General features: G+C 40.2%; 1 protein-coding gene and 1 long non-coding RNA gene across 2 annotated transcripts in view; both read left to right on the forward strand.

Moving 5' to 3' along the window:
- Positions 1-1,352: 1,352 nt before the first annotated feature.
- On the forward strand, positions 1,353-3,902 carry LOC117525371. Its single transcript, XR_004565023.1, has 3 exons — positions 1,353-1,568; positions 2,982-2,984; positions 3,892-3,902. It is a non-coding gene; the product is annotated as an uncharacterized LOC117525371 (long non-coding RNA).
- Positions 3,903-7,627: 3,725 nt separating this feature from the next.
- il1rl1 (interleukin 1 receptor-like 1) overlaps positions 7,628-24,671 on the forward strand; it is a 51,394-nt gene continuing 34,350 nt past the window's right edge. The window contains exons 1-7 of the mRNA XM_034186068.1: positions 7,628-7,848; positions 8,858-9,038; positions 16,700-16,850; positions 18,427-18,492; positions 20,490-20,607; positions 21,189-21,337; positions 23,695-23,832. Of these exons, the coding sequence (XP_034041959.1) occupies positions 7,628-7,848; positions 8,858-9,038; positions 16,700-16,850; positions 18,427-18,492; positions 20,490-20,607; positions 21,189-21,337; positions 23,695-23,832 (1,024 nt within the window). The remainder of the gene's footprint in view (positions 7,849-8,857; positions 9,039-16,699; positions 16,851-18,426; positions 18,493-20,489; positions 20,608-21,188; positions 21,338-23,694; positions 23,833-24,671) is intronic.

Raw genomic sequence — 24,671 nt, forward strand, 5'->3', positions numbered from 1 at the left:
TACACAGGGTGCTGCTTTTCTTGTTAATTTTGACACCACACTCACTTACATACATAAACTTGACAAGTTATAATATGCTTTACAAACTATACAAATCTTACCACAGGAATCACCATGAAACATTCCAAATAATAGAATAAATGACCAGCTATTTATCTTTGCACTGCTGTGATGTCACCACAGTCTTTATTCAGATAAAATCTCTCACAGTGAGATTTGGCAAGCAAAAATAATGTGCACTTATTTTTAATGTAATTTTGCAGGAAGGTAATGATGTATATTTGTTTGATGCAGCACTAGCAGCAGGGCCAGATATAGAGAGACCCCCCCCCCCCCACACACACACACACGGTCAATTTATAGTCACCAATTCACCAAACCAGCATGTCTTTGGAGGAAGCAGGAGCACCTGGAGGGAACCCGCGCAAACCTCACACACCAAGGACCAGGTAGGAAGCGATCCTATGACCTTCTTGCTGTGAGGCAGCAGTGCTAACCACTAATCCACCATGCTGCTGAAAACATAAGCAATTTTTTTTTTAAATTTATGGTAAAGTACATGTGTATGTGACATGTTATTAAGTGGACTTACATGTATGAGCTGTGACTCACTCACATGGTATTATTATATGTTTACTGCTGCAACCCACAATAAACCCTCTACAAAATGTTCGTTCACATGGGTCATTGCTGGTATACATATGTGAATATTTTATAGTTTGTTTTTATAACTCACAATGTATGTTAATATTGTTGTGCACATCTTTTTGGTCCTGTTTCGTGCGTGCGCAACAGTTATGAATGAGGCATCAAGACTGGGAAGCACTGCCTTAGAACAGGTGCTATAGATAACCAAGATAGGGCCCTTTGTCTTTTTCATGGCTACTTTGTGTTCTTTTTGCTTGTTTTGTATTATTATTATGTTGTTGGGGTACAGGGGGCGTAGGTTTGCATATGGACCATAGGGACAAGTCACAACCAATATTTTGGGATGGCAAAATAGTCCCTACCAATATTTAGCATTTTTTATATATATAACAAAATCATTCACTATTTTTTGCGAACTCGATACTATAATTGTAGTCGTCACGTTTTGTGTTTTCGACGTGCCAGAGTGACAGGGTTACCCATGTTGCAATTTCATTGGCTCACGTTCTTCTCACATGGACGTAAACAAAGCGCATCTCGTGGCAGGCAGTGCTTCATTTGTAAAGTGGGAGGTCCCGGAGCAGAGAGGATGGGTGGCTCCGGTGCAGTGTTGCCAGATGTACGATAATTATCGTATTTTTACGATAGCTTTGCCCTCTGTACGATGTACGATCAATAAATGTACGATCAATAATGGGAAAAAATCCAAAATGTACGATAATTTCAGTTGGTTGCCCAAACACGCATCTCTCTCTGACACCCAAGAATCATTTTGCAGGCGTTGCACTCAGGCGGCATCAAAGACACACCACACACAGGGCTGCTTCTGGAATTGGCCGCCCGGGACAAAGTAATTTGAAAGCCCACCCCCTCTCCATACAAAGTAATGAGTTCCCATCCAATCTCTGCCGTACGGCGACGTGGAGCTGCCAGCCATATAAATATAATTTGACTCAGTAACATGTAATAACGTGAAAGGTTTCATGTTATAACGTGATATTTATTACGTTATAACGTGATATCTATCACGTTATTTCGTGATGCACAACTATCATGTTATTTCATGATATGGTATTTTCACGTTTTATCGTGAACTTACCATGTTATTTTGTGATAAGAAATTGTCACGTTATTCCGAGATATGAATCTATCACGTTATTTCATAATATGAAATTATCACGTTATTTCGAATTATGACATTTGCATGTTATTTTGTGATAAACATTTATCACGTTATTTCATGGTATTTTTACGTTATAACGTGAAAACAATATGGTTTTACTTTGATACGCAGCCATATACCTGTTCTGCTATTCTGCCACTAGAGGGCGCTAAAATACCAGTAAAGGGCGCTACTTATCTAAGGCTGTTTGCTTTTTTTTTTTTTACTCTTATTATAGTGAAAACAAATAGCAAAAGTATTGGCTCATGCTTTTTATTGATCCTTAAATCCCCCTACATCACAGACGAGCCATGTTCCTTGACTGAACCTGGGAAGTGTTGAAGCGCTGAATTACCTGAATAGCCTATATATCATGAAATAACATGATAAATGCTTAACACGAAATAACGTGATAGTTGCATATCTCAGAATAACGTGATAATTTCTTATCTCAGAATAACGTGATAGTTGCATATCTCAGAATAACGTGATAGTTGCGTATCTCAGAATAACGTGATAGTTGCATATCTCGGAATAACGTGATAGTTGCATATCATGAAATAACATGATAGTTTCTTATAACGTGATAATTTCATATCACGAAATAATGTGATAATTTCTTGTTATAACGTGAAAATAGCGCATCATGAAATAACATGATAATTTCATATCAAGAAATAAATCAAATCAAATCAAATCAATTTTATTTATATAGTGCCAAATCACAACAAACAGTTGCCCCAAGGTGCTTTATATTGTAAGGCAAAAGCCATACAATAATTACGGAAAAACCCCAACGGTCAAAACGACCCCCCTGTGAGAAAGCACTTGGCGACAGTGGGAAGGAAAAACTCCCTTTTAACAGGAAGAAACCTCCAGCAGAACCAGGCTCAGGGAGGGGCAGTCTTCTGCTGGGACTGGTTGGGGCTGAGGGAGAGAACCAGGAAAAAGACATGCTGTGGAGGGGAGCAGAGATCAATCACTAATGAGTAAATGCAGAGCGGTGCATACAGAGCAAAAAGAGAAAGAAACACTCAGTGCATCATGGGAACCCCCCAGCAGTCTAAGACTATAGCAGCATAACTAAGGGATGGTTCAGGGTCACCTGATCCAGCCCTAACTATAAGCTTTAGCAAAAAGGAAAGTTTTAAGCCTAATCTTAAAAGTAGAGAGGGTGTCTGTCTCCCTGATCTGAATTGGGAGCTGGTTCCACAGGAGAGGAGCCTGAAAGCTGAAGGCTCTGCCTCCCATTCTACTCTTACAAACCCTAGGAACTACAAGTAAGCCTGCAGTCTGAGAGCGAAGCGCTCTATTGCGGTGAGATGGTACTATGAGGTCCCTAAGATAAGATAGGACCTGATTATTCAAAACCTTATAAGTAAGAAGAAGAATTTTAAATTCTATTCTAGAATTAACAGGAAGCCAATGAAGAGAGGCCAATATGGGTGAGATATGCTCTCTCCTTCTAGTCCCCGTCAGTACTCTAGCTGCAGCATTTTGAATTAACTGAAGGCTTTTTAGGGAACTTTTAGGACAACCTGATAATAATGAATTACAATAGTCCAGCCTAGAGGAAATAAATGCATGAATTAGTTTTTCAGCATCACTCTGAGACAAGACCTTTCTGATTTTAGAGATATTGCGTAAATGCAAAAAAGCAGTCCTACATATTTGTTTAATATGCGCTTTGAATGACATATCCTGATCAAAAATGACTCCAAGATTTCTCACAGTATTACTAGAGGTCAGGGTAATGCCATCCACAGTAAGGATCTGGTTAGACACCATGTTTCTAAGATTTGTGGGGCCAAGTACAATAACTTCAGTTTTATCTGAGTTTAAAAGCAGGAAATTAGAGGTCATCCATGTCTTTATGTCTGTAAGACAATCCTGCAGTTTAGCTAATTGGTGTGTGTCCTCTGGCTTCATGGATAGATAAAGCTGGGTATCATCTGCGTAACAATGAAAATTTAAGCAATACCGTCTAATAATACTGCCTAAGGGAAGCATGTATAAAGTGAATAAAATTGGTCCTAGCACAGAACCTTGTGGAACTCCATAATTAACTTTAGTCTGTGAAGAAGATTCCCCATTTACATGAACAAATTGTAATCTATTAGACAAATATGATTCAAACCACCGCAGCGCAGTGCCTTTAATACCTATGGCATGCTCTAATCTCTGTAATAAATTTTATGGTCAACAGTATCAAAAGCAGCACTGAGGTCTAACAGAACAAGCACAGAGATGAGTCCACTGTCCGAGGCCATAAGAAGATCATTTGTAACCTTCACTAATGCTGTTTCTGTACTATGATGAATTCTAAAACCTGACTGAAACTCTTCAAATAGACCATTCCTCTGCAGATGATCAGTTAGCTGTTTTACAACTACCCTTTCAAGAATTTTTGAGAGAAAGGAAGGTTAGAGATTGGCCTATAATTAGCTAAGATAGCTGGGTCAAGTGATGGCTTTTTAAGTAATGGTTTAATTACTGCCACCTTAAAAGCCTGTGGTACATAGCCAACTAACAAAGACAGATTGATCATATTTAAGATCGAAGCATTAAATAATGGTAGGGCTTCCTTGAGCAGCCTGGTAGGAATGGGGTCTAATAAACATGTTGATGGTTTGGATGAAGTAACTAATGAAAATAACTCAGACAGAACAATCGGAGAGAATGAGTCTAACCAAATACCGGCATCACTGAAAGCAGCCAAAGATAACGATACGTCTTTGGGATGGTTATGAGTAATTTTTTCTCTAATAGTTAAAATTTTGTTAGCAAAGAAAGTCATGAAGTCATTACTAGTTAAAGTTAATGGAATACTCAGCTCAATAGAGCTCTGACTCTTTGTCAGCCTGGCTACAGTGCTGAAAGAAACCTGGGGTTCTTATTTTCTTCAATTAGTGATGAGTAGAAAGATGTCCTAGCTTTACGGAGGGCTTTTTTTATAGAGCAACAGACTCTTTTTCCAGGCTAAGTGAAGATCTTCTAAATTAGTGAGACACCATTTCCTCTCCAACTTACGGGTTATCTGCTTTAAGCTATGAGTTTGTGAGTTATACCACGGAGTCAGGCACTTCTAATTTAAAGCTCTCTTTTTTAGAGGAGCTACAGCATCCAAAGTTGTCTTCAATGAGGATGTAAAACTATTGATGAGATACTCTATCTCACTTACAGAGTTTAGATAGCTACTCTGCACTGTGTTGGTATATGGCATTAGAGAACATAAAGAAGGAATCATATCCTTAAACCTAGTTACAGCGCTTTCTGAAAGACTTCTAGTGTAATGAAACTTATTCCCCACTGCTGGGTAGTCCATCAGAGTAAATGTAAATGTTATTAAGAAATGATCAGACAGAAGGGAGTTTTCAGGGAATACTGTTAAGTCTTCTATTTCCATACCATAAGTCAGAACAAGATCTAAGATATGATTAAAGTGGTGGGTGGACTCATTTACTTTTTGAGCAAAGCCAGTAGAGTCTAATAATAGATTAAATGCAGTGTTGAGGCTGTCATTCTCAGCATCTGTGTGGATGTTAAAATCGCCCACTATAATTATCTTATCTGAGCTAAGCACTAAGCCAGACAAAAGGTCTGAAAATTCACAGAGAAACTCACAGTAACGACCAGGTGGACGATAGATAATAACAAATAAAACTGGTTTTTGGGACTTCCAATTTGGATGGACAAGACTAAGAGTCAAGGTTTCAAATGAATTAAAGCTCTGTCTAGGTTTTTGATTAATTAATAAGCTGGAATGGAAGATTGCTGCTAATCCTCCGCCCCGGCCTCCGCTACGAGCATTCTGACAGTTAGTGTGACTCGGGGGTGTTGACTCATTTAAACTAACATATTCATCCTGCTGTAACCAGGTTTCTGTAAGGCAGAATAAATCAATATGTTGATCAATTATTATATCATTTACCAACAGGGACTTAGAAGAGAGAGACCTAATGTTTAATAGACCACATTTAACTGTTTTAGTCTGTGGTGCAGTTGAAGGTGCTATATTATTTTTTCTTTTTGAATTTTTATGCTTAAATAGATTTTTGCTGGTTATTGGTAGTCTGGGAGCAGGCACCGTCTCTACGGGGATGGGGTAATGAGGGGATGGCAGGGGGAGAGAAGCTGCAGAGAGGTGTGTAAGACTACAACTCTGCTTCCTGGTCCCAACCCTGGATAGTCACGGCTTGGAGGATTTAAGAAAATTGGCCAGATTTCTAGAAATGAGAGCTGCTCCATCCAAAGTGGGATGGACGCCGTCTCTCCTAACAAGACCAGGTTTTCCCCAGAAGCTTTGCCAATTATCTATGAAGCCCACCTCATTCTTTGGACACCACTCAGACAGCCAGTAATTCAAGGAGAACATGCGGCTAAACATGTCACTCCCGGTCTGATTGGGGAGGGGCCCAGAGAAAACTACAGAGTCCGACATTGTTTTTGCAAAGTTACACACCGATTTAATGTTAATTTTAGTGGCCTCCGATTGGCGTAACCGGGTGTCATTACTGCCGACGTGAATTACAATCTTACCAAATTTACGCTTAGCCTTAGCCAGCAGTTTCAAATTTCCTTCAATGTCGCCTGCTCTGGCCCCCGGAAGACAATTGACTATGGTTGCTGGTGTCGCTAACTTCACATTTCGCAAAACAGAGTCGCCAATAACCAGAGTTTGATCCTTGGCGGGTGTGTCGTCGAGTGGGGAAAAACGGTTAGAGATGTGAATGGGTTGGCGGTGTACACAGGGCTTCTGTTTAGGGCTACGCTTCCTCCTCACAGTCACCCAGTCAGCCTGCTTTCCCGGCTGCTCGGGATCTGCCAGGGGGTAACTAACGGCGGCTAAGCTACCTTGGTCCGCACCGACTACAGGGGCCTGGCTAGCTGTAGAATTTTCCACGGTGCGGAGCCGAGTCTCCAATTCGCCCAGCCTGGCCTCCAAAGCTACGAATAAGCTACACTTATTACAAGTACCGTTACTGCTAAAGGACGGCCGAGGAATAACTAAACATTTCACACCCAGAGCAGAAAAGTGCGGGAGAGACAGGAGAAGCCGCCATGCTAAATCGGCTAAGAGCTAGTAGCTACGCTAAGCTAGCGGATTCCTAAAAACACGCAAAGTGAATAATGTGTAAATAATTTAGAGGTGATTCAGCAGAAGGAGTGCTTTAGTTAAGGCACGTAAAGATTACACTGGGAAACAAATCGTAATCTAGATAACTAGATCAATCTAACTGCGCAGATTAAACAGCTAACAGATACAGAAAAACACCGCTGTGCTCCAGAACAGGAAGTGATACAATACCGCAGTGAGAGCCAACCACCAGTTGGTTGCAAAAACTTTTTTTTGTTTTGTTAGCTCCACAAGTATTTTTTTTGTTGTTGTCTTGTTCTCTCAGGTGTAGGCCTATAGAATAGATTCGTGATTTTGGGTGCAATTTTGTTATTTAAGCTATTTGTTTGTTTGCCTACACACTTAATAATGTAAATAAAGTGTTAAATTATTCAGCATTATGTCGTCATATGTTATGTATTATGCTGTACTTGTGCGTCTAATGGTATGAGTGGGTTAGGGGGTGGTGGTGGTGGGCTGGTGGTGTTATTGTCCCTACCAAAGCTGAGACCAAACCTACGCCCTTGTTGGGGTAAACAGGACAACTTTTTGAATTTGTGCAACCCAAAAATTATTTAAGATCAAAGACTCAAACTCTGGTTTGAGTGTTTTCACAGACTTGATGCAATAAATGTATTTTCTCCATAATCACTGCTGTCTTTCTCTGTGTGTTCTTCTCCATCACAGCACAGCAGTGTGAAATGCTTGGTTCAGAGAAGCTGATGCTTCTGGAAGGTCAAGCATTCCACCATGTGCTTCGCTTTTTCTCTGAAGTGAATCCGGAAGAAAATTTTACCTGGTATAAAAACCACACTCAGATCAAACATTTATCTTCTGAGGAGGATAGGTCAGTGCATTACCATGGACCTGCACTCTTTCTACTCAACATCTCCACTGAGGATTCTGGTACCTACATCTGCCAGTAAGTCACAACACTGACCAGGTCTGGAGCCAGAATGTTTGCAGAGGTGGTTCTTTTTACAAGAAAAGTGGATCTTATTGCTGGTTGTTACACTAAAATTAAACTCCCCAAGTTAATACCAGCAAAAAGAGGATCACCAGTCAGAAGAACTTACTGGGCTGTGTGCAAAATAAAATGCTAGAGGGAGGTTCTTTTTTCAAGTACAAGTCATATCACCACCAAGTAACTCTATCTTGGGATTTGTACTGAAGTAATTGAATGCTTATTCAGTCATCTGAAAGAGGAGTTACTTTACATATATTTATATCAAACATGCCCCAAACACTTTCATATTTGAAAGTGAGGTGCAGACTGGCATTCACTAGTGACAAAGTTTGATCCAGATCTGGATTGGTGATTTTGTGAACATTTGGATTTAACATTGAAAAGCCCATTTGGTGTACATTTTCCATTATATCTCAACCAAAGTGCCTCAGTCACTCTCATTTTTCTGTTATAGATTTACCTACACCACCAAAATTGGATGGAGGTTCCAATTTTATGCCTGTTTGTCTGTCTTCCAGTTATCAGTCAGAAACCAAGTGTCAAAAAGCAATGTGCATAGCAGAGATAACCAATGTTCTGTGAAAATTATCTGAAAAAGAATTCAGAAACCGAAAATGTTTAAAACAATCCTGACAACACCACAAGTGCATGAACAACAGTAAATACATACTCCTGACATTTGATCACATCTAATTTAGCTTATGAAAAGCCACTTTTATGTAATTGTTACCTGGTATGATCCGACTCCCTGCCTGTTCAATGGTTAACTCATATGTCTGTTTCCACACCCACACTTATATTATGCTGAAGACCTACATATGACCTTGGACTGTCCCTTATTAATGAGCTTTGAACTTTTGTTCCTGCATGTTCTCTGTCTCTGGGGTTATATCAATACTCAAACTTTGACAACAGCAAATCAAGACTTTATTCCCAATAATGTATGCATTCCCTTTTCTTCCAGACTTGATTTCCAAGGAAAATGTTACTACAGTTATCTAAAGATTAAGGTCTTCCCAGCAAGTTGCAAAATGAACAGGGAATTATTCTACAATGAAATCAACCACTCTGGCCAGAACAAAAAGGTTCCATGCCCACTGGAAAAATTATGCAAAGTTTTGACTGGATCCTACACCTGGTATAGGGTAAGAACTATTCCACAATTTTGTACAAAGCAAGACTGCCTGGTGCTGGAGCGCTCTTTGTTCATTCTTACTTGTTGATAAGTGTTAAGGGCCCCCTCACACATAACACAAAAGAGGCAGAAACAGGAAGAAAATCCACAAACCAAAAATGAAATGGGGACCCATGAAACATTCCAACTGCTGTCAGCAAGGGCGCACGGTTGGACAGGCATGCACGATAACGTGCTGATGGTATTGTGCACGCTTGTGTTCAACAAAAATACAACAAAAAATAGGGCTGATAAATCATACATTTTTCTTATCAATTTTACTGAGCTGGAAACTGACAATAAAATCAGGGCCATGCAAATAAGACATTGAAAACTGCAGGCTTTGTATCGCCTTGCTTTTCATCCAATCAGAAGCCCCCATTTCTCAGCTCCACCAATGACACACCCCTTTTTGTGTTACCCTGGTGACAAGTGCAGGATCCTGATACAGGATCCAGATCATTTCATTCACCCAAGATGTATGATCAAGGTGAGAGAGTTTTAGACTACCTAGCAGGGAGAATTCTGAAACTTGACTCTCATCCTAAAGTTATGAGACATCAGTGAAAAGGACACTCATGACTTTATAGAGAGACAATCCATGATTTACATGATTTACATGCATTATTCGTTCTACATGAGTCATGCGTATGATTATTATTCTTTATTTTTGTTGTAATATGTGATAAATATCTTATTTCATGTCATTACATGTACATCAAATCAAATCAATTTTATTTATATAGCACCAAATCACAACAAACAGTCGCCCCAAGGCGCTTTATATTGTAAGGCAAAAGCCATACAATAATTACAGAAAAACCCCAACGGTCAAAACGACCCCCTATGAGCAAGCACTTGGCGACAGTGGGAAGGAAAACTCCCTTTTAACAGGAAGAAACCTCCAGCAGAACCATGCTCAGGGAGGGGCAGTCTTCTGCTGGGACTGGTTGGGTCTGAGGGGAGAGAATCAGGAAAAGACATGCAGTGGAAGAGAGCAGAGATCAATTACCAATGATTAAAAGCAGAGTGGTGCATACAGAGCAAAAAGAGGTGAATAAAAAGAAACACTGGGTGCATCATGGGAAACCCCCAGCAGTCTAAGTCTATAGCAGCATAACTAAGGGATGGTTCAGGGTCACCTGATCCAACCCTAACTATAAGCTTTTTCAAAAAGGAAAGTTTTAAGCTTAATCTTAAAAGCAGAGAGGGCTGTCCTGTCTCCCTGATCCGAATTGGGAGCTGGTTCCACAGGAGAGGAGCCTGAAAGCTGAAGGCTCTGCCTCCCATTCTACTCTTGCAAACCCTAGGAACTACAAGTAAGCCTGCAGTCTGAGAGCGAAGTGCTCTAATGGGGTGATATGGTACTAAGAGGTCCCTAAGATAAGATGGGACCTGATTATTCAAAACCTTATAAGTAAGAAGAAGAATTTTAAATTCTATTCTGGAATTAACAGTGAGCCAATGAAGAGAAGCCAATATGGGTGAAATATGCTCTCTCCTTCTAGTCCCTGTCAGTACCTCTAGCTGCAGCATTTTGAATTAACTGCAGGCTTTTCAGGGAACTTTTAGGACAAACCTGATAATAATGAATTACAATAGTCCAGCCTAGAAGAAATAATGCATGAATTAGCTTTTCAGCATTCACTCTGAGACAAGACCTTTCTAATTTTAGAGATATTGCGCAAATGCAAAAAAGCAGTCCTACATATTTGCGTAATATGCGCATTGAAGGACATATCCTGATCAAAAATGACTCCAAGATTTCTCACAGTATTACTGGAGGCCAGGGTAATGCCATCCAGAGTAAGGATCTGGTTAGACACCATGTTTCTAAGATTTGTGGGGCCAAGTACAATAACTTCAGTTTTATCTGAATTTAAAAGCAGGAAATTAGAGGTCATCCATGTCTTTATGTCTGAGACATTCCTGCAGTTTAACTAACTGGTGTGTGTCCTCTGGCTTTATGGATAGATAAAGCTGGGTATCATCTGCGTAACAATGAAAATTTAAGCAATGCTTTCTAATAATACTGCCTAAGGGAAGCATGTATAAAGTGAATAAAATTGGTCCTAGCACAGAACCTTGTGGAACTCCATAATTAACCTTAGTCTGTGAAGAAGACTTACCATTTACATGAACAAATTGTAATCTATTAGATAAATATGATTCAAACCACCACAGCGCAGTGCCTTTAATGCCTATGGCATGCTCTAATCTCTGTAATAAAATTTTATGGTCATCAGTATCAAAAGCTGCACTGAGGTCTAACAGGACGAGCACAGAGATGAGTCCACTGTCTGAGGCCATAAGAAGATCATTTGTAACCTTCACTAATGCTGTTTCTGTACTATGATGAATTCTGAAACCTGACTGAAACTCTTCAAATAGACCATTCCTCTGCAGAACATCAGTTAGCTGTTTTACAACTACCCTTTCAAGAATTTTTGAGAGAAAAGGAAGGTTGGAGATTGGCCTATAATTAGCTAAGATAGCTGGGTCAAGTGATGGCTTTTAAATAATGGTTTAATTACTGCCACCTTAAAAGCCTGTGGTAATAGCCAACTAATAAAGATAGATTGATCATATTAAGATCAAAGCATTAATTAACGGTAGGGCTTCCTTGAGGCAGCTGGTAGGAATGGGGTCTAATAGACATGTTGATGGTTTGGAGGAAGTGACTAATGAAAATAACTCAGACAGAACAATCAGAGAGAAAGAGTCTAACCAAATACCAGCATTACTGAAAGCAGTCGAACATAAAGATATGTCTTTGGGATGGTTATGAAAAATGTTTTCTCTAATAGTTAAAATTTTATTTGCAAAGAAAGACATGAAGTCATTACTAGTTAAAGTTAAAGGAATACTCGGCTCAATAGAGCTCTGACTCTTTGTCAGCCTGGCTACAGTGCTGAAAAGAAACTTAGGGTTGTTCTTATTTTCTTTAATTAGTGATGAATAGTAAGATGTCCTAGCTTTACGGAGGGCTTTTTTATAGAGCAACAGACTCTTTTTCCAGTTTAGGTAGCTGCTCTGCACTGTGTTGGTATATGGCATTGAAGAACATAACAAAGAAGGAATCATATCCTTAAACCTAGTTACAGCGCTTTCAGAAAGACTTCTACTGTAATGAAACTTATTCCCCACTGCTGGGTAGTCCATTAAAGTAAATGTAAATGTTATTAAGAAATGATCAGACAAAAAGGGGTTTTCAGGGAATACTATTAAGTCTTCAATTTCTATGTCATATGTCAGAACAAGATCTAAAGTGTGGCTAAGGTGGTGGGTGGGCTCATTTACATGTATATGACAGATTGACACCTCTTGCTTGCCTCTACTGGTGGTTGGCTCTCACTGCGGTATTGTATCACTTCCTGTTCCGGAGCACAGCTGTGTTTTGCTGTATCTGTTAGCTGTTTAATCTGCGCAGTTAGATTGATCTAGTTACCTAGATAACGATTTGTTTCCCAGTGTAATCTTCACGTGCCTTAACTAAAGCACTCCCTCTGCTGAATCACCTCTAAATTATTTGCACATTATTCACTTTGTGTGTTTTTAGGAATCCGCCAGCTTAGCGCAGCTACTAGCTCTTAGCCAGTTTAGCATGGCGGCTTCTCCTGTTTCTCCTGCACTTTTCTGCTCTGGGTGTGAAATGTTTAGTTATTCCTCGGCCTCCTTTAGCAGTAATGGTACTTGTAATAAGTGTAGCTTATTCGTAGCTTTGGAGGCCAGGTTGGGTGAATTGGAGACTCGGCTCCGCACAGTGGAAAATTCTACAGCTAGCCAGGCCCCTGTAGTCGGTGCGGACCAAGGTAGCTTAGCGGCCGTTAGTTTCCCTCTGGCAGATCCCGAGCAGCCGGGAAAGCAGGCCGACTGGGTGACTGTGAGGAGGAAGCGTAGTTCTAACAGAAGCCCCGTTGTACACCGCCAACCCGTTCACATTTCTAACCATTTTTCCCCACTCTGCGACACACCCGCCGAGGATTCAAACTCTGGTTATTGGCGAGGTTTAGCAGCAATCTTCCATTCCAACTTATTAATTAATCAAAAAACCCAGACAGAGCTTTAATTCATTTGAAAGCTTGACTTTTAGTCTTGTCCATCCAAATTGGAAGTCCCAAAAACCAGTTTATTTGTTATTATCTATCGTCCACCTGGTCGTTACTGTGAGTTTCTCTGTGAATTTTCAGACCTTTTTGTCTGACTTAGTGCTTAGCTCAGATAAGATAATTATAGTGGGTGATTTTAACATCCACACAGATGCTGAGAATGACAGCCTCAACACTGCATTTAATCTATATTAGACTCAATTGGCTTTGCTCAAAAGCCCCACCCACCACTTTAATCATATCTTAGATCTTGTTCTGACTTATGGTATGGAAATTGAAGACTTAACAGTATTCCCTGAAACTCCCTTCTGTCAGATAATTCTTTAATAACATTTTACATTTACTCTGATGGACTACCAGCAGTGGGGATAGGTTTAATTACACTAGAAGTCTTTCAGAAAGCGCTATGTAACTAGGTTTTAAGGATATGATTCCTTCTTTAGTTCTCTAATGCCATATACCAACACAGGTGCAGAGTAGCTACCTAAACTCTGAAGTGAGATAGAGTATCTCGTCAATAGTTTTACATCCTCATTGAAGACAACTTTGGATGCTGTAGCTCCTCTGAAAAAGAGACTTTAAATCAGAAGTGCCTGACGCCGTGGTAATAACTCACAAACTCGCAGCTTAAAGCAGATAACCCGTAGGTTGGAGAGGAAATAGCGTCTCGCTAATTTAGAAGATCTTCACTTAGCCTGGAAAAAGAGTCTGTTGCTCTATAAAAAAAGCCCTCCGTAAGCTAGGACATCTTACTACTCATCACTAATTGAAGAAAATAAGAACAATCCCAGGTTTCTTTTCAGGCACTGTAGCCAGGCTGACAAAGAGTCAGAGCTCTATTGAGCCGAGTATTCCTTTAACTTTAACTAGTAATGACTTCTGACTTTCTTTGCTAATAAAATTTTAACTATTAGAGAAAAAATTACTCATAACCATCCCAAAGACGTATCGTTATCTTTGGCTTGCTTTCAGTGATGCGGTATCTGGGTTAGACTCTTTCTCTCAGATTGTTCTGTCTGAGTTATTTTCATTAGTTACTTCATCCAACCATCAACATGTCTATTAGACCCCATTCCTACCAGGCTGCTCAAGGAAGCCCTACCATTATTTAATGCTTCGATTTTAAATATGATCAATCTATCTTTATTAGTGGCTATGTACCACAGGCTTTAAGGTGGCAGTAATTAAACCATACTTAAAAAGCCATCACTTGACCCAGCTATCTTAGCTAATTATAGGCCAATCTCCAACCTTCCTTTTCTCTCACAAATTCTTGAAAAGGGTAGTTGTAAAACAGCTAACTGATCATCTGCAGAGGAATGGTCTATTTGAAGAGTTTCAGTCAGGTTTTAGAATTCATCATAGTACAGAAACAGCATTAGTGAATGTTACAAATGATCTTATTGCCTCAGACAGTGGACTCATCTCTGTGCTTGTTCTGTTAGACCTCAGTGCTGCTTTTGATACTGTTGACCATAAAATTTTATTACAGAGATTAGAGCATGCCTGCGCTGCGGTGGTTTGAATCATATTTATCTAATAGATTACAATTTGTTCATGTAAATGGGGAATCTTCTTCACAGGACTAAGGTTAATTATGGAGTTCCACAAGGTTCTGTGCTAGGACCAATTTTATTCACTTTATACATGCTTCCCTTAGGCAGTATTATTAGATGGCATTGCTTAAATTTTCATTGTTACGCAGATGATACCCAGCTTTATCTATCCATGAAGCCAGAGGACACACACCAATTAGCTAAACTGCAGGATTGCCTTACAGACATAAAGACATGGATGACCTCTAATTTCCTGCTTTTAAACTCAGATAAAACTGAAGTTATTGTACTTGGCCCCACAAATCTTAGAAACATGGTGTCTAACCAGATCCTTACTCTGGATGGCATTACCCTGACCTCTAGTAATACTGTGAGAATTTTTGGAGTCATTTTTGATCAGGATATGTCATTCAAATCGCATATTAAACAAATATGTAGGACTGCTTTTTTGCATTTACGCAATATCTCTAAAATTAGAAAGGTCTTGTCTCAGAGTGATGCTGAAAAACTAATTCATGCATTTATTTCCTCTAGGCTGGACTATTGTAATTCATTATTATCAGGTTGTCCTAAAAGTTCCCTGAAAAGCCTTCAGTTAATTCAAAATGCTGCAGCTAGAGTACTAATGGGGACTAGATGGAGAGAGCATATCTCACCCATATTGGCCTCTCTTCCTTGGCTTCCTGTTAATTCTAGAATGGAATTTAAAATTCTTCTTCTTACTTATAAGGTTTTGAATAATCAGGTCCCATCTTATCTTAGGGACCTCATAGTACCATATCACCCCAATAGAGCGCTTCGCTCTCAGACTGCAGGCTTACTTGTAGTTCCTAGGGTTTGTAAGAGTACAATGGGAGGCAGAGCCTTCAGCTTTCAGGCTCCTCTCCTGTGGAACCAGCTCCCCAATTCAGATCAGGGAGACAGACACCCTCTCTACTTTTAAGATTAGGCTTAAAACTTTCCTTTTTGCTAAAGCTTATAGTTAGGGCTGGATCAGGTGACCCTGAACCATCCCTTAGTTATGCTGCTATAGACTTAGACTGCTGGGCGGTTCCCATGATGCACTGAGTGTTTCTTTCTCTTTTTGCTCTGTATGCACCACTCTGCATTTAATCATTAGTGATTGATCTCTGCTCCCCTCCACAGCATGTCTTTTTCCTGGTTCTCTCCTTCAGCCCCAACCAGTCCCAGCAGAAGACTTCCCCTCCCTGAGCCTGGTTCTGCTGGAGGTTTCTTCCTGTTTAAAAGGGGTTTTTCCTTCCCACTGTCGCCAAGTGCTTGCTCACAGGGGGTCGTTTTGACCGTTGGGGTTTTTATGTAATTATTGTATGGCTTTGCCTTACAATATAAAGCGCCTTGGGGCAACTGTTTGTTGTGATTTGGCGCTATATAAATAAATTGAATTGAATTGAATTGAATTTACATTTTGTGTGAATCCAACTGAGTCTAATAATAGATTAAATGCAGTATTGAGGCTGTCATTCTCAGCCTCTGTGTGGATGTTAAAATCACCCACTATAATTATCTTATCTGAGCTAAGCACTAAGTCAGACAAAACATCTGAAAATCACAAAGAAACTCACAGTAACGTTCCAGGTGGACACTAGATGTACATGACAAGGTATACATAGCTAGTAACAGTTAAATGAGCCAAAACATAAAAAAAAACAGTGGTACAGTACCAACCTAAACAGCTACACAGATTAACAACAATATGAGATTTTCTCAGTGCACAGACTCTGCTGTCTGCCTTTATATGAGCACACTGCCCCCTTTGACTCATGGAAATGTGCCCTAAGCATCCATCTGTTAATTCAAAACTTAAAATGCATTTTCACTCCAAATTCTCTCGAAGTCCTTCAGTCAAATTAGTTCCATTTAATTTCATCTCACTCCCTCTTGGTTTTCATCATTTTATATTAACGTTTCTCTTGTTGCACTTTTATCTCCTCCTACCTGTGTTACAGAACTTCACTCTTCTTGAAGGTGAACATGATGTCAATCTGTACGTTAACAGAGCCACCAAAGATGATGAGGGCATTTACACTTGTGTTTGTACCTGGACACACAATCAACATACGTACAACTCCTCAGCCTCCAGGATGCTGATGGTTGAAGGTGAGAGAGCATTAAGGTCCCTATATTGACTGTGAAGTTAGGATGAAATGGTTTTGTGATGTGTCCGAGTTATTTCTGTCTGTCTGTCTCTTTGTCTCTCTATAAAAATGTTTTGTTTGGAAAGATGTAATGGCACTCTGTGTGGCTTTGTGCCTGGCAGAAGATAGGGCCCCAAGTGTTTATGGTATTTTTGAGACAACATGTTGTACAGGACTATTTGTCACATCTGTCAAAAACCTAAAATGCATAAGCATACCAAACAGCAAATGCCAGCTCTTCCTAGTTTATCTGTGATCGAAACCATACACAATACGCACGCACACATACACAGAGACCACTTGGTTTTTAATATATAGATTCCTGGCATTTCAGGACTGCAACACATTTCAAAAAAACTTGGGATGCCAAAGCATTTACCACATTGTAATATTGCCATTCTGTCTCACAACACATAAAACATATTTTAGCATCAAGGATCCAAGTAATGACGAGTTTCATGGGTGGTTGCATTTTTCATTCTTTGTTGCACAAACCCTCATTGAAGAACAGTCCTCTGGGTAAAGACAGAAGCATTTCACAGCACTGAGTCTGCACTTTTAAAGGTTTTTAATTATCTCCTTTTAACTGATTCTGGCAGTTCAGCCATTTTAGTGCTTTTAGACCTCACTGCAGCATTGACCACACAATTCTTTTAGATCGCCTGAGAGACTGTGTGGGTGCCAGGGGACTGTTCTGGAGTGGTTTGGTCGTACCTGTCGGAGAGGTCTTTCTCCGTCAGGCTGGGGGACTCCACCTCGTCTTCAGCCCCTCTTCATTGTGGAGTCCCCCAGGATTCTATCCTGGGACCCATCCTTTTTGCTCTTTATCTCCTCCCACTCAGAGAGATTTTTAAAAAACATGACGTGGCCTACCATTTTTATGCTGATGATTGTCAAATCTACATGCCTATCGCTAAAAACAGCCTTTGCCCCCTGACACCCCTACTCGACTGTCTGTGTGACATCAGGGCTTGGTTGTCACAGAATTTTTTGAAACTTAATGAGGGCAAGGCAAAGGTTATGTTGTTTGGAAGTACCCTCGTTGACTTGCGACCTCTTAAGGATTTTGTACGTCCCAAGGTCACCAGCCTTGACGTCACGATAGACAGTGATTTTAAATTTGATAAACAAATCAATGGTGTTTTGAAATCGTGCTTTTATCATCTTCGTCTTTTATCAAAGGTAAAACCGTTTTTATCTTTCAACCTTTTTGAACACGTTGTGCACTCTTTTATTTCAAGTCGTCTGGACTACTGTAACGCACATTATTTCGGCATTAGCCAACGGGCTCTTTCCCGTTTGCAGTTAGTCCAGAACGCTGACACATGACTTTTAACAGGAGCCTGGAAGCGTGATCACATAACCCCAATTCTTGCATCTTTGCACTGGCTTCCTATTAATTTTAGAATTGATTTTAAGATTTTATTGTTTGTTTTTAAAGCTTTGAATGGAATGGCCCCTCAATACATCACTGACCTCCTACAAATTTACTCTGCAATACAAACTGTGAGTCATTGATGTGTCTTCCATGATTACAGAGGATGTTTTCAACCAGAGACCAGAAATCATCTCTCCAATTATCAAGGAGCAATTCACGAATAAAGGTAAAATTTTAATCCTACTTAATCATAATCAAAAAATAATTTAAGCAAGTGAAAAAAATTTGTCTCTCTACATTGATTATTCTCTCTGGAAAGCAAGTTGTTTCTTTAGACCCCATCACACACAGCAAGAATGAAGCTGAAGGGTGCCAGAATGAAGACTCGGCTCACATCCGAAAAGTGTTGAGGTGCAGTCTGAAAACGTTGGACAGCAGTCTCAGAGCAATCTGCATGGGCAGGCCCATTCGCGCGGCTGCTTCGAATGTTTTGCAAAACACTCTTTGCGCAGTCCAGGTGGGAAACCCATCCAACAGCAGTCTATGTACAGTCTGAGCGCAATCCAACTGCAATCTACATATTCGTATGGCGTCATAACAGCAGTCGGAACAGTTTGATCATGGTTGGGTGAACCCAAACATGGATCGGGCACGTCAGATCCTGCTGGCATGTCCCGCTTGTGCCACATAGGTGAACCTTCAATGGATCCCGTTCAGGGAGCACAAAGGATATGTTGCTATGCAACATGTATATGGCACTCCTTCATCATGTGAAGTGGACATAAACATTGTGTAATCAAACTGAAAGCACTGTCTGTCACTGCGAGTCCATGGGTCATTGTGCACATCAGAGGCTCGGCACCACTCCCACAACACAGCTGTGTATTACCCCCGTAAAATACAGATTATGACATATTTACCATCTAACTCTTGGAGGAATGATGGTAGAACTGTTTCGCCAGCCCATGACACCATAAATATACATGTGAACTCACCTCTGATACAGCCTCAGATGCGTTTCACAGCACAGGCAGACAAAAGCGACACCATGGCATAACACATAATCCATGTCATGCGCTGTCCTGTGGCGTGCCATGCAGTAGTGATTCAGCCTGTCAGGATGGAGCACAGCTATATCCTGTGCTGACAACATCATCGCTGCTGTGCTGTGTCTGTGGGCACAGTGCTGAAACTCCATCATGTGAGGCAGACGCATGTCCATCCTGCCACCGCTATGTCCTGCTCAGGTCAGTGCGTGTGAGGGTGTGAGTAGATGAGTGAATCGGTGTATGAGTGGGTGAAAGAGTGAGTAACAGCAATCGGGCACATCCGTCCGCAAGTCTGGGCACTTTATTTATGTTTCTGGTGCAGTCTGACAGCAGTCTGTGTCTCCGTACTGTTGTCCAACAACATTTGGGCTGCGGTTGTGTGGGTGAGCATGACACAGTCCGGACTGGATCTGCCCACATTCCATGTGGTCATATGGCGGTCCTACTTGGCTTTTCGACTGTCTGTCTGTCCCAACTGCATCTCGAGGTTTGCGTTTTGTTTTTTTTTTTCCGTTCAGGCTGATTCTGCCTGATTTTTGCTATGTGTGACGGCGATCTTACTCATTACTTTTGTTAATCAGCAACAACCTCTAGCCAAACCTTCACTGCATACATAACAACTTCCTAAATTCAGGACATCTTTCCTTCTCTCCCTCCCTCTCTCAAGAGCACTCATGCACTTGTTTCCACAACACCACCCAAAACTGAGTCCATGCAAGCATTGAAACAGTGTAGCAGCCAGAACACAGCCCTGATGAACACCAGTTTTCACTGGGAAAAACTTAAAATCTTTACCTCTGCTCCATACAGCACTCACAGTATCAGTGTATAGGCAAGTTATGATATTCAGTAATTTCTTTGGAATCCCTTGAACTCTCAGAATGCCCCAGAGAGCAGTTTGACCAACTGAATCAAACTCTTTGCAAAAATCAATATATGCTGCAAAGAAACACTGTCGATATTCATGTGTGACAACAGGATGAATGAAAAGAGGGTTGAAGGTGCACCTGTTGGATCAGGTCAGGAAGCCTTCTTTCAAGCCAACTGTATCTGCCTACTCCTCTGTATTGAAACACCCTGGTTCCTGATAGGAAATCACCCAGGCAGACTGTAGCGCCTAACAGAAACTATTTCAAAAGTGCAGATCTAATCAGGCATTATCCTGTTTTTTCAGGTGACAAGTTAGTTCTCAACTGCTCAGTTCGGTGTGGGGTCAATGCTCATCGCAATTGTCATGCTGAGTGGAAAATCAATGGGGGTGATGCAAAGGTGATGCAAGGATACAACACTGTGTAAGTGACATTCAAACCAACACGGGACTATCACAAGAACATTTCCACACTCTGCCTCCATAATGTGTTCAAAAGACTGAAACAGTCTTTAAAAATGGTAAATGGACTGCATTTGTATAATGCTTTGCCATCTCAGAAGCTCAAAGTGCTTGCAGCAATGCTTCATTCACCCATTTACACACAGTCACTCACATCACAGTGCTGCCATGCACAGGCACTCACTACACACTGGGAGCAACTCGGGTGATTAAGAGCCTTGCCCAAGGGCCCTGAGTAATTTTCCGGCCAAACAGAGGCTTAAGTCAAAGATCTTCTGGTCTCAGCCCACTGCATAACCATAGACCATCATCTCTACACCCTTTGCAAAGATGCATTTTAGCAAATAGGATTATTAAAGCTGTGTCCTATCCACTTGTATGCACTTCAATAAAAAATGACAAACATGCTTGACTTCCACAGACACTCACTATACGGTGTGTCAGTAGCTTCAGTTCATCAAATGCATGTATGAAACGTTTTCTCCTTGTAATTAGTAAAAGCACAAATGTGGTGATTAACAAATGTTTTTGCCTTTTCTTTAGTGTCATCCCACCAAGTTCAAAGATCACCATCGCCACTATGATCCTGACAATTGAACGAGTGTCTGCTGATGACTTTGAGAGCAACTTTACATGTTTCGGTCTCGGCTTGTACGAGGCTACATCTGCCACTTTAAATCTCAAACCGAGAGGTCAGTTTTAAGATCACAGATTGGAGCACATCAGTTAGAATGCATGAAGACACACTGAAATGGTGATGATGTGTTTAAAGAATGTTTTTTTATGATTGGGCATCGCACTCGAAGCTTGAGTGTTGATGTTGCTGTAATAATGCATGTTGATAACCTGTAGCAGGCATCCATTTCAAAATGAGCAAATATTTGTACAAAGACAATAAAGTTTATCAGTTTGAACATTAAATATCTTGTCTTTGTGTTGTATTCAATTGAACACAGGTTGAAGAGGATTTGCAAATCATTGTATTCTGTTTTTATTTACATTTTACACAACGTCCCAACTTCATTGGAATTGGGGTTGCATAAACTTCATTTCACTTGTCAAATATCACTGTGTTTGTCTATGATTTATAAAGGAGAATCATGGAAATTATCAGTGGTGCCCAAACTTTTGCATATAACTGTAAATACATGCTCCACAGGAGGTCCTTCCTACCTGTGGCAATCAGACTGTATAACCCCTCCCCCTTCTGCAGAATGAATACATAACAATGAGTTTTTCAGTTACTCAGAGCTATGTACAATCCTGTCAATATCTTTTGCAAGTGTCTTCAGTTATTTTGCATTAACATGTTGTACTCACTGTTCTCACTGTAAAAAGAAAACATCAATATTTACTTATTACGTACATCTGCCAAGGACGTAATAAAATGACCTGCGTTTATTTGTCTGTCTGTCTGTGTTTTAGCAGGATTACATCAAAACTATTGCACGGATTTTGACGAAAGAGTTGATCTGGATAAAGTTTGGATAAAGGACAAAGATAAAGGATTCTGGATAAAGTTTCACTTTATATAGGCTTTGAAGAATTACTTTTAGCAGGATTACGTCAAAAATACTGCACGGATTTTGACAAAATTTTCAACACAGATACATATTAGGACATGGAAGACGAGATTAAAATTTTGAGGTGATCTGGATCCAGATCAGGATTCTGGATCAAGTTTCACTTTATATAGTCTTTGAAGGATTACATCAACACTACTTCCCAGATTCTAAACAAAGCTTCAACACGTGGAAGACTCCATTAAATGTTGGAGGTGATCTGGATCCAAATCCAAATTCTGGATCAAGACTTCACTTTGTATATGTTTTGAAGGATTGCATCAAAACTACTTCACAGATTCTCACCAAATTTTCACCACGGATACATTTTAGGCAATAGAAGACTCCATTAAATTTTGGAGGTGATCTGGATCCAAATCCAGATTCTGGATCAAGACTTCACTTTGTATATGCTTTGAAGGTTTACATCAAAACTACTTCATGGATTCTCACCAAATTTTTACCACGGATACATATTAGGCCGTGGAAGACTCCTTTAAATTTTGGAGGTGATCCAGACCTGTATCCGGATTCTGGATCAAGTTTCACTTTATTTAGTCTTTGAAGGATTAGCCCAAAACTACTTCACAGATTCTCACCAAATTTTCACCATGGATACATATTAGGCCATCTAAGACTCCATGTTTTATGCCCAATTATAGCACCATTGCTGCGCCCTTGAATACACTAACCTCAATCTCCAGTTCCCAGTGGTACAAGCAGGCTGAGTCTGCCTTCACTAATCTCAATTGTCATTCTGCTTCAGCCCCTGTCCTGTTCATGCCATACTCTAGCCTGCAGTTTATCCAAAAGGTCAATACCTCCATTGCGGGCAACACTGTGTTATTTTGTTATTGTAGTCATTATGCCCCTCGTGTTGTGAAGCTCCTCTCTTATGTTTTCATGTGTCAGTGCATCGCTTATTCCACCATGACTACCAACATTATTTTATTCTCCTTGTGATTTCTCAATGCCGACCAATGTTTGGTCCTATTTGACCTTGTATTTCTTGCTTGCCTTCTGTGGATTTAGGTTTCCTGGATTTAGTGCCTGAACTGTGAATTGATTTTATTCACTGTCTCTGGAATCTGCCTCTGCCTTGATTGACCTTATGATCTTTGACCTCTGGTCCATTTCCTGGAATTGTTTCTGACAGGACGCCTGTCAGAAGCAGGGATACCTTTACTGCACTGCTTCATTGTGTTTTTGTTTAACTTCTTCCTCATGGGGAATTCTAATGAAAGAATTTTGAACTTACCTTACTGTTTTCCCTGTTGGGGTCTGGCCTGTTTGAGTTTTTTTTTTTCTGCAATAACTCTCTTACTCCAGGGAAGGGTCATGACGGGACTGGAACCTATTCCAACAGTCTGTATTAAAATATGTACTTTGGCTTTATATTCATAGGATTATACCAATTTTCACTGATGTCTGCAAAGTAAAAGATGTCCTTCACTCTTTATTGTCCTTTTTGTCTGTTTCTTTTGCAGCATCAATGACATTGCTGATAATGCAAGGACTGTGTGCGTTGTTCCTGTGCATCCTGGTGGCTGCAGTGGTGAAATGTTTTGACATTGACCTGGCACTCCTTTTCAGACGATGCTTCCCTCTTAGCAGAGGTGATGATGGTAAGAACCATCAGATATATTTTACATGTCAAGTCAGCATGAGACACTGACCCTCTGATTAGTAAAATGGATTACAACACTGGATAGATAGATAGATAGATAGATAGATAGATAGATAGATAGATAGATAGATAGATAGATAGATAGATAGATAGATAGATAGATAGATAGATAGATAGATAGATAGATAGATAGATAGATAGATAGATAGATAGATAGATAGATAGATAGATAGATAGATAGACAGACAGACAGACAGACAGACAGACAGACTAGCGCAGCGCAGGAGTGGCCAAGTTCAGTCCTCGAGAGCCAACTTCCTGACACTCTTAGTTGTCTCTCTGCTCCAACACACCTGAATCCAATGAAAGATTCGTTAGCAGACTTTTAATGAGCCTTTCATTGGATTCATGTGTGTTGGAGCAGGGAGACAGCTAAGAGTGTCAGGAAGGTGGCTCTCGAGGACCGAACTTGGCCACCCCTGGACTAGTGTGTTGCCCGTGGGGATCCATGGGCTCTAGATTGGGTAGTTTGTGTTCATTTTTGGCCTCTTTCATCAATGATGGAAAGTCTACAGTGGCTTGCAAAAGTATTCAGCCCCTTGGTATTTCACACATTTAATTTGTTTATGGCATTTCAAATACCAAAAGTAAATCAGGCTTCTCAATATATATATAAAAAAAATTCTAAAATGATCTTCTTAGACTCAAACTGAAAGTAAATCTCTACAATCTCATATCAATTAATTCAAAATATATAAGCCAAGATGATGAGTTCATAAGTAATCAGCCCCTTTGGTATAATACCTGTAAATAATCAGTTTAATTGCTAGTTTTCTT

Source organism: Thalassophryne amazonica, chromosome 14 (genome assembly GCF_902500255.1).
Source record: "Thalassophryne amazonica chromosome 14, fThaAma1.1, whole genome shotgun sequence".
In the NCBI taxonomy this organism is placed as follows: domain Eukaryota; kingdom Metazoa; phylum Chordata; class Actinopteri; order Batrachoidiformes; family Batrachoididae; genus Thalassophryne; species Thalassophryne amazonica.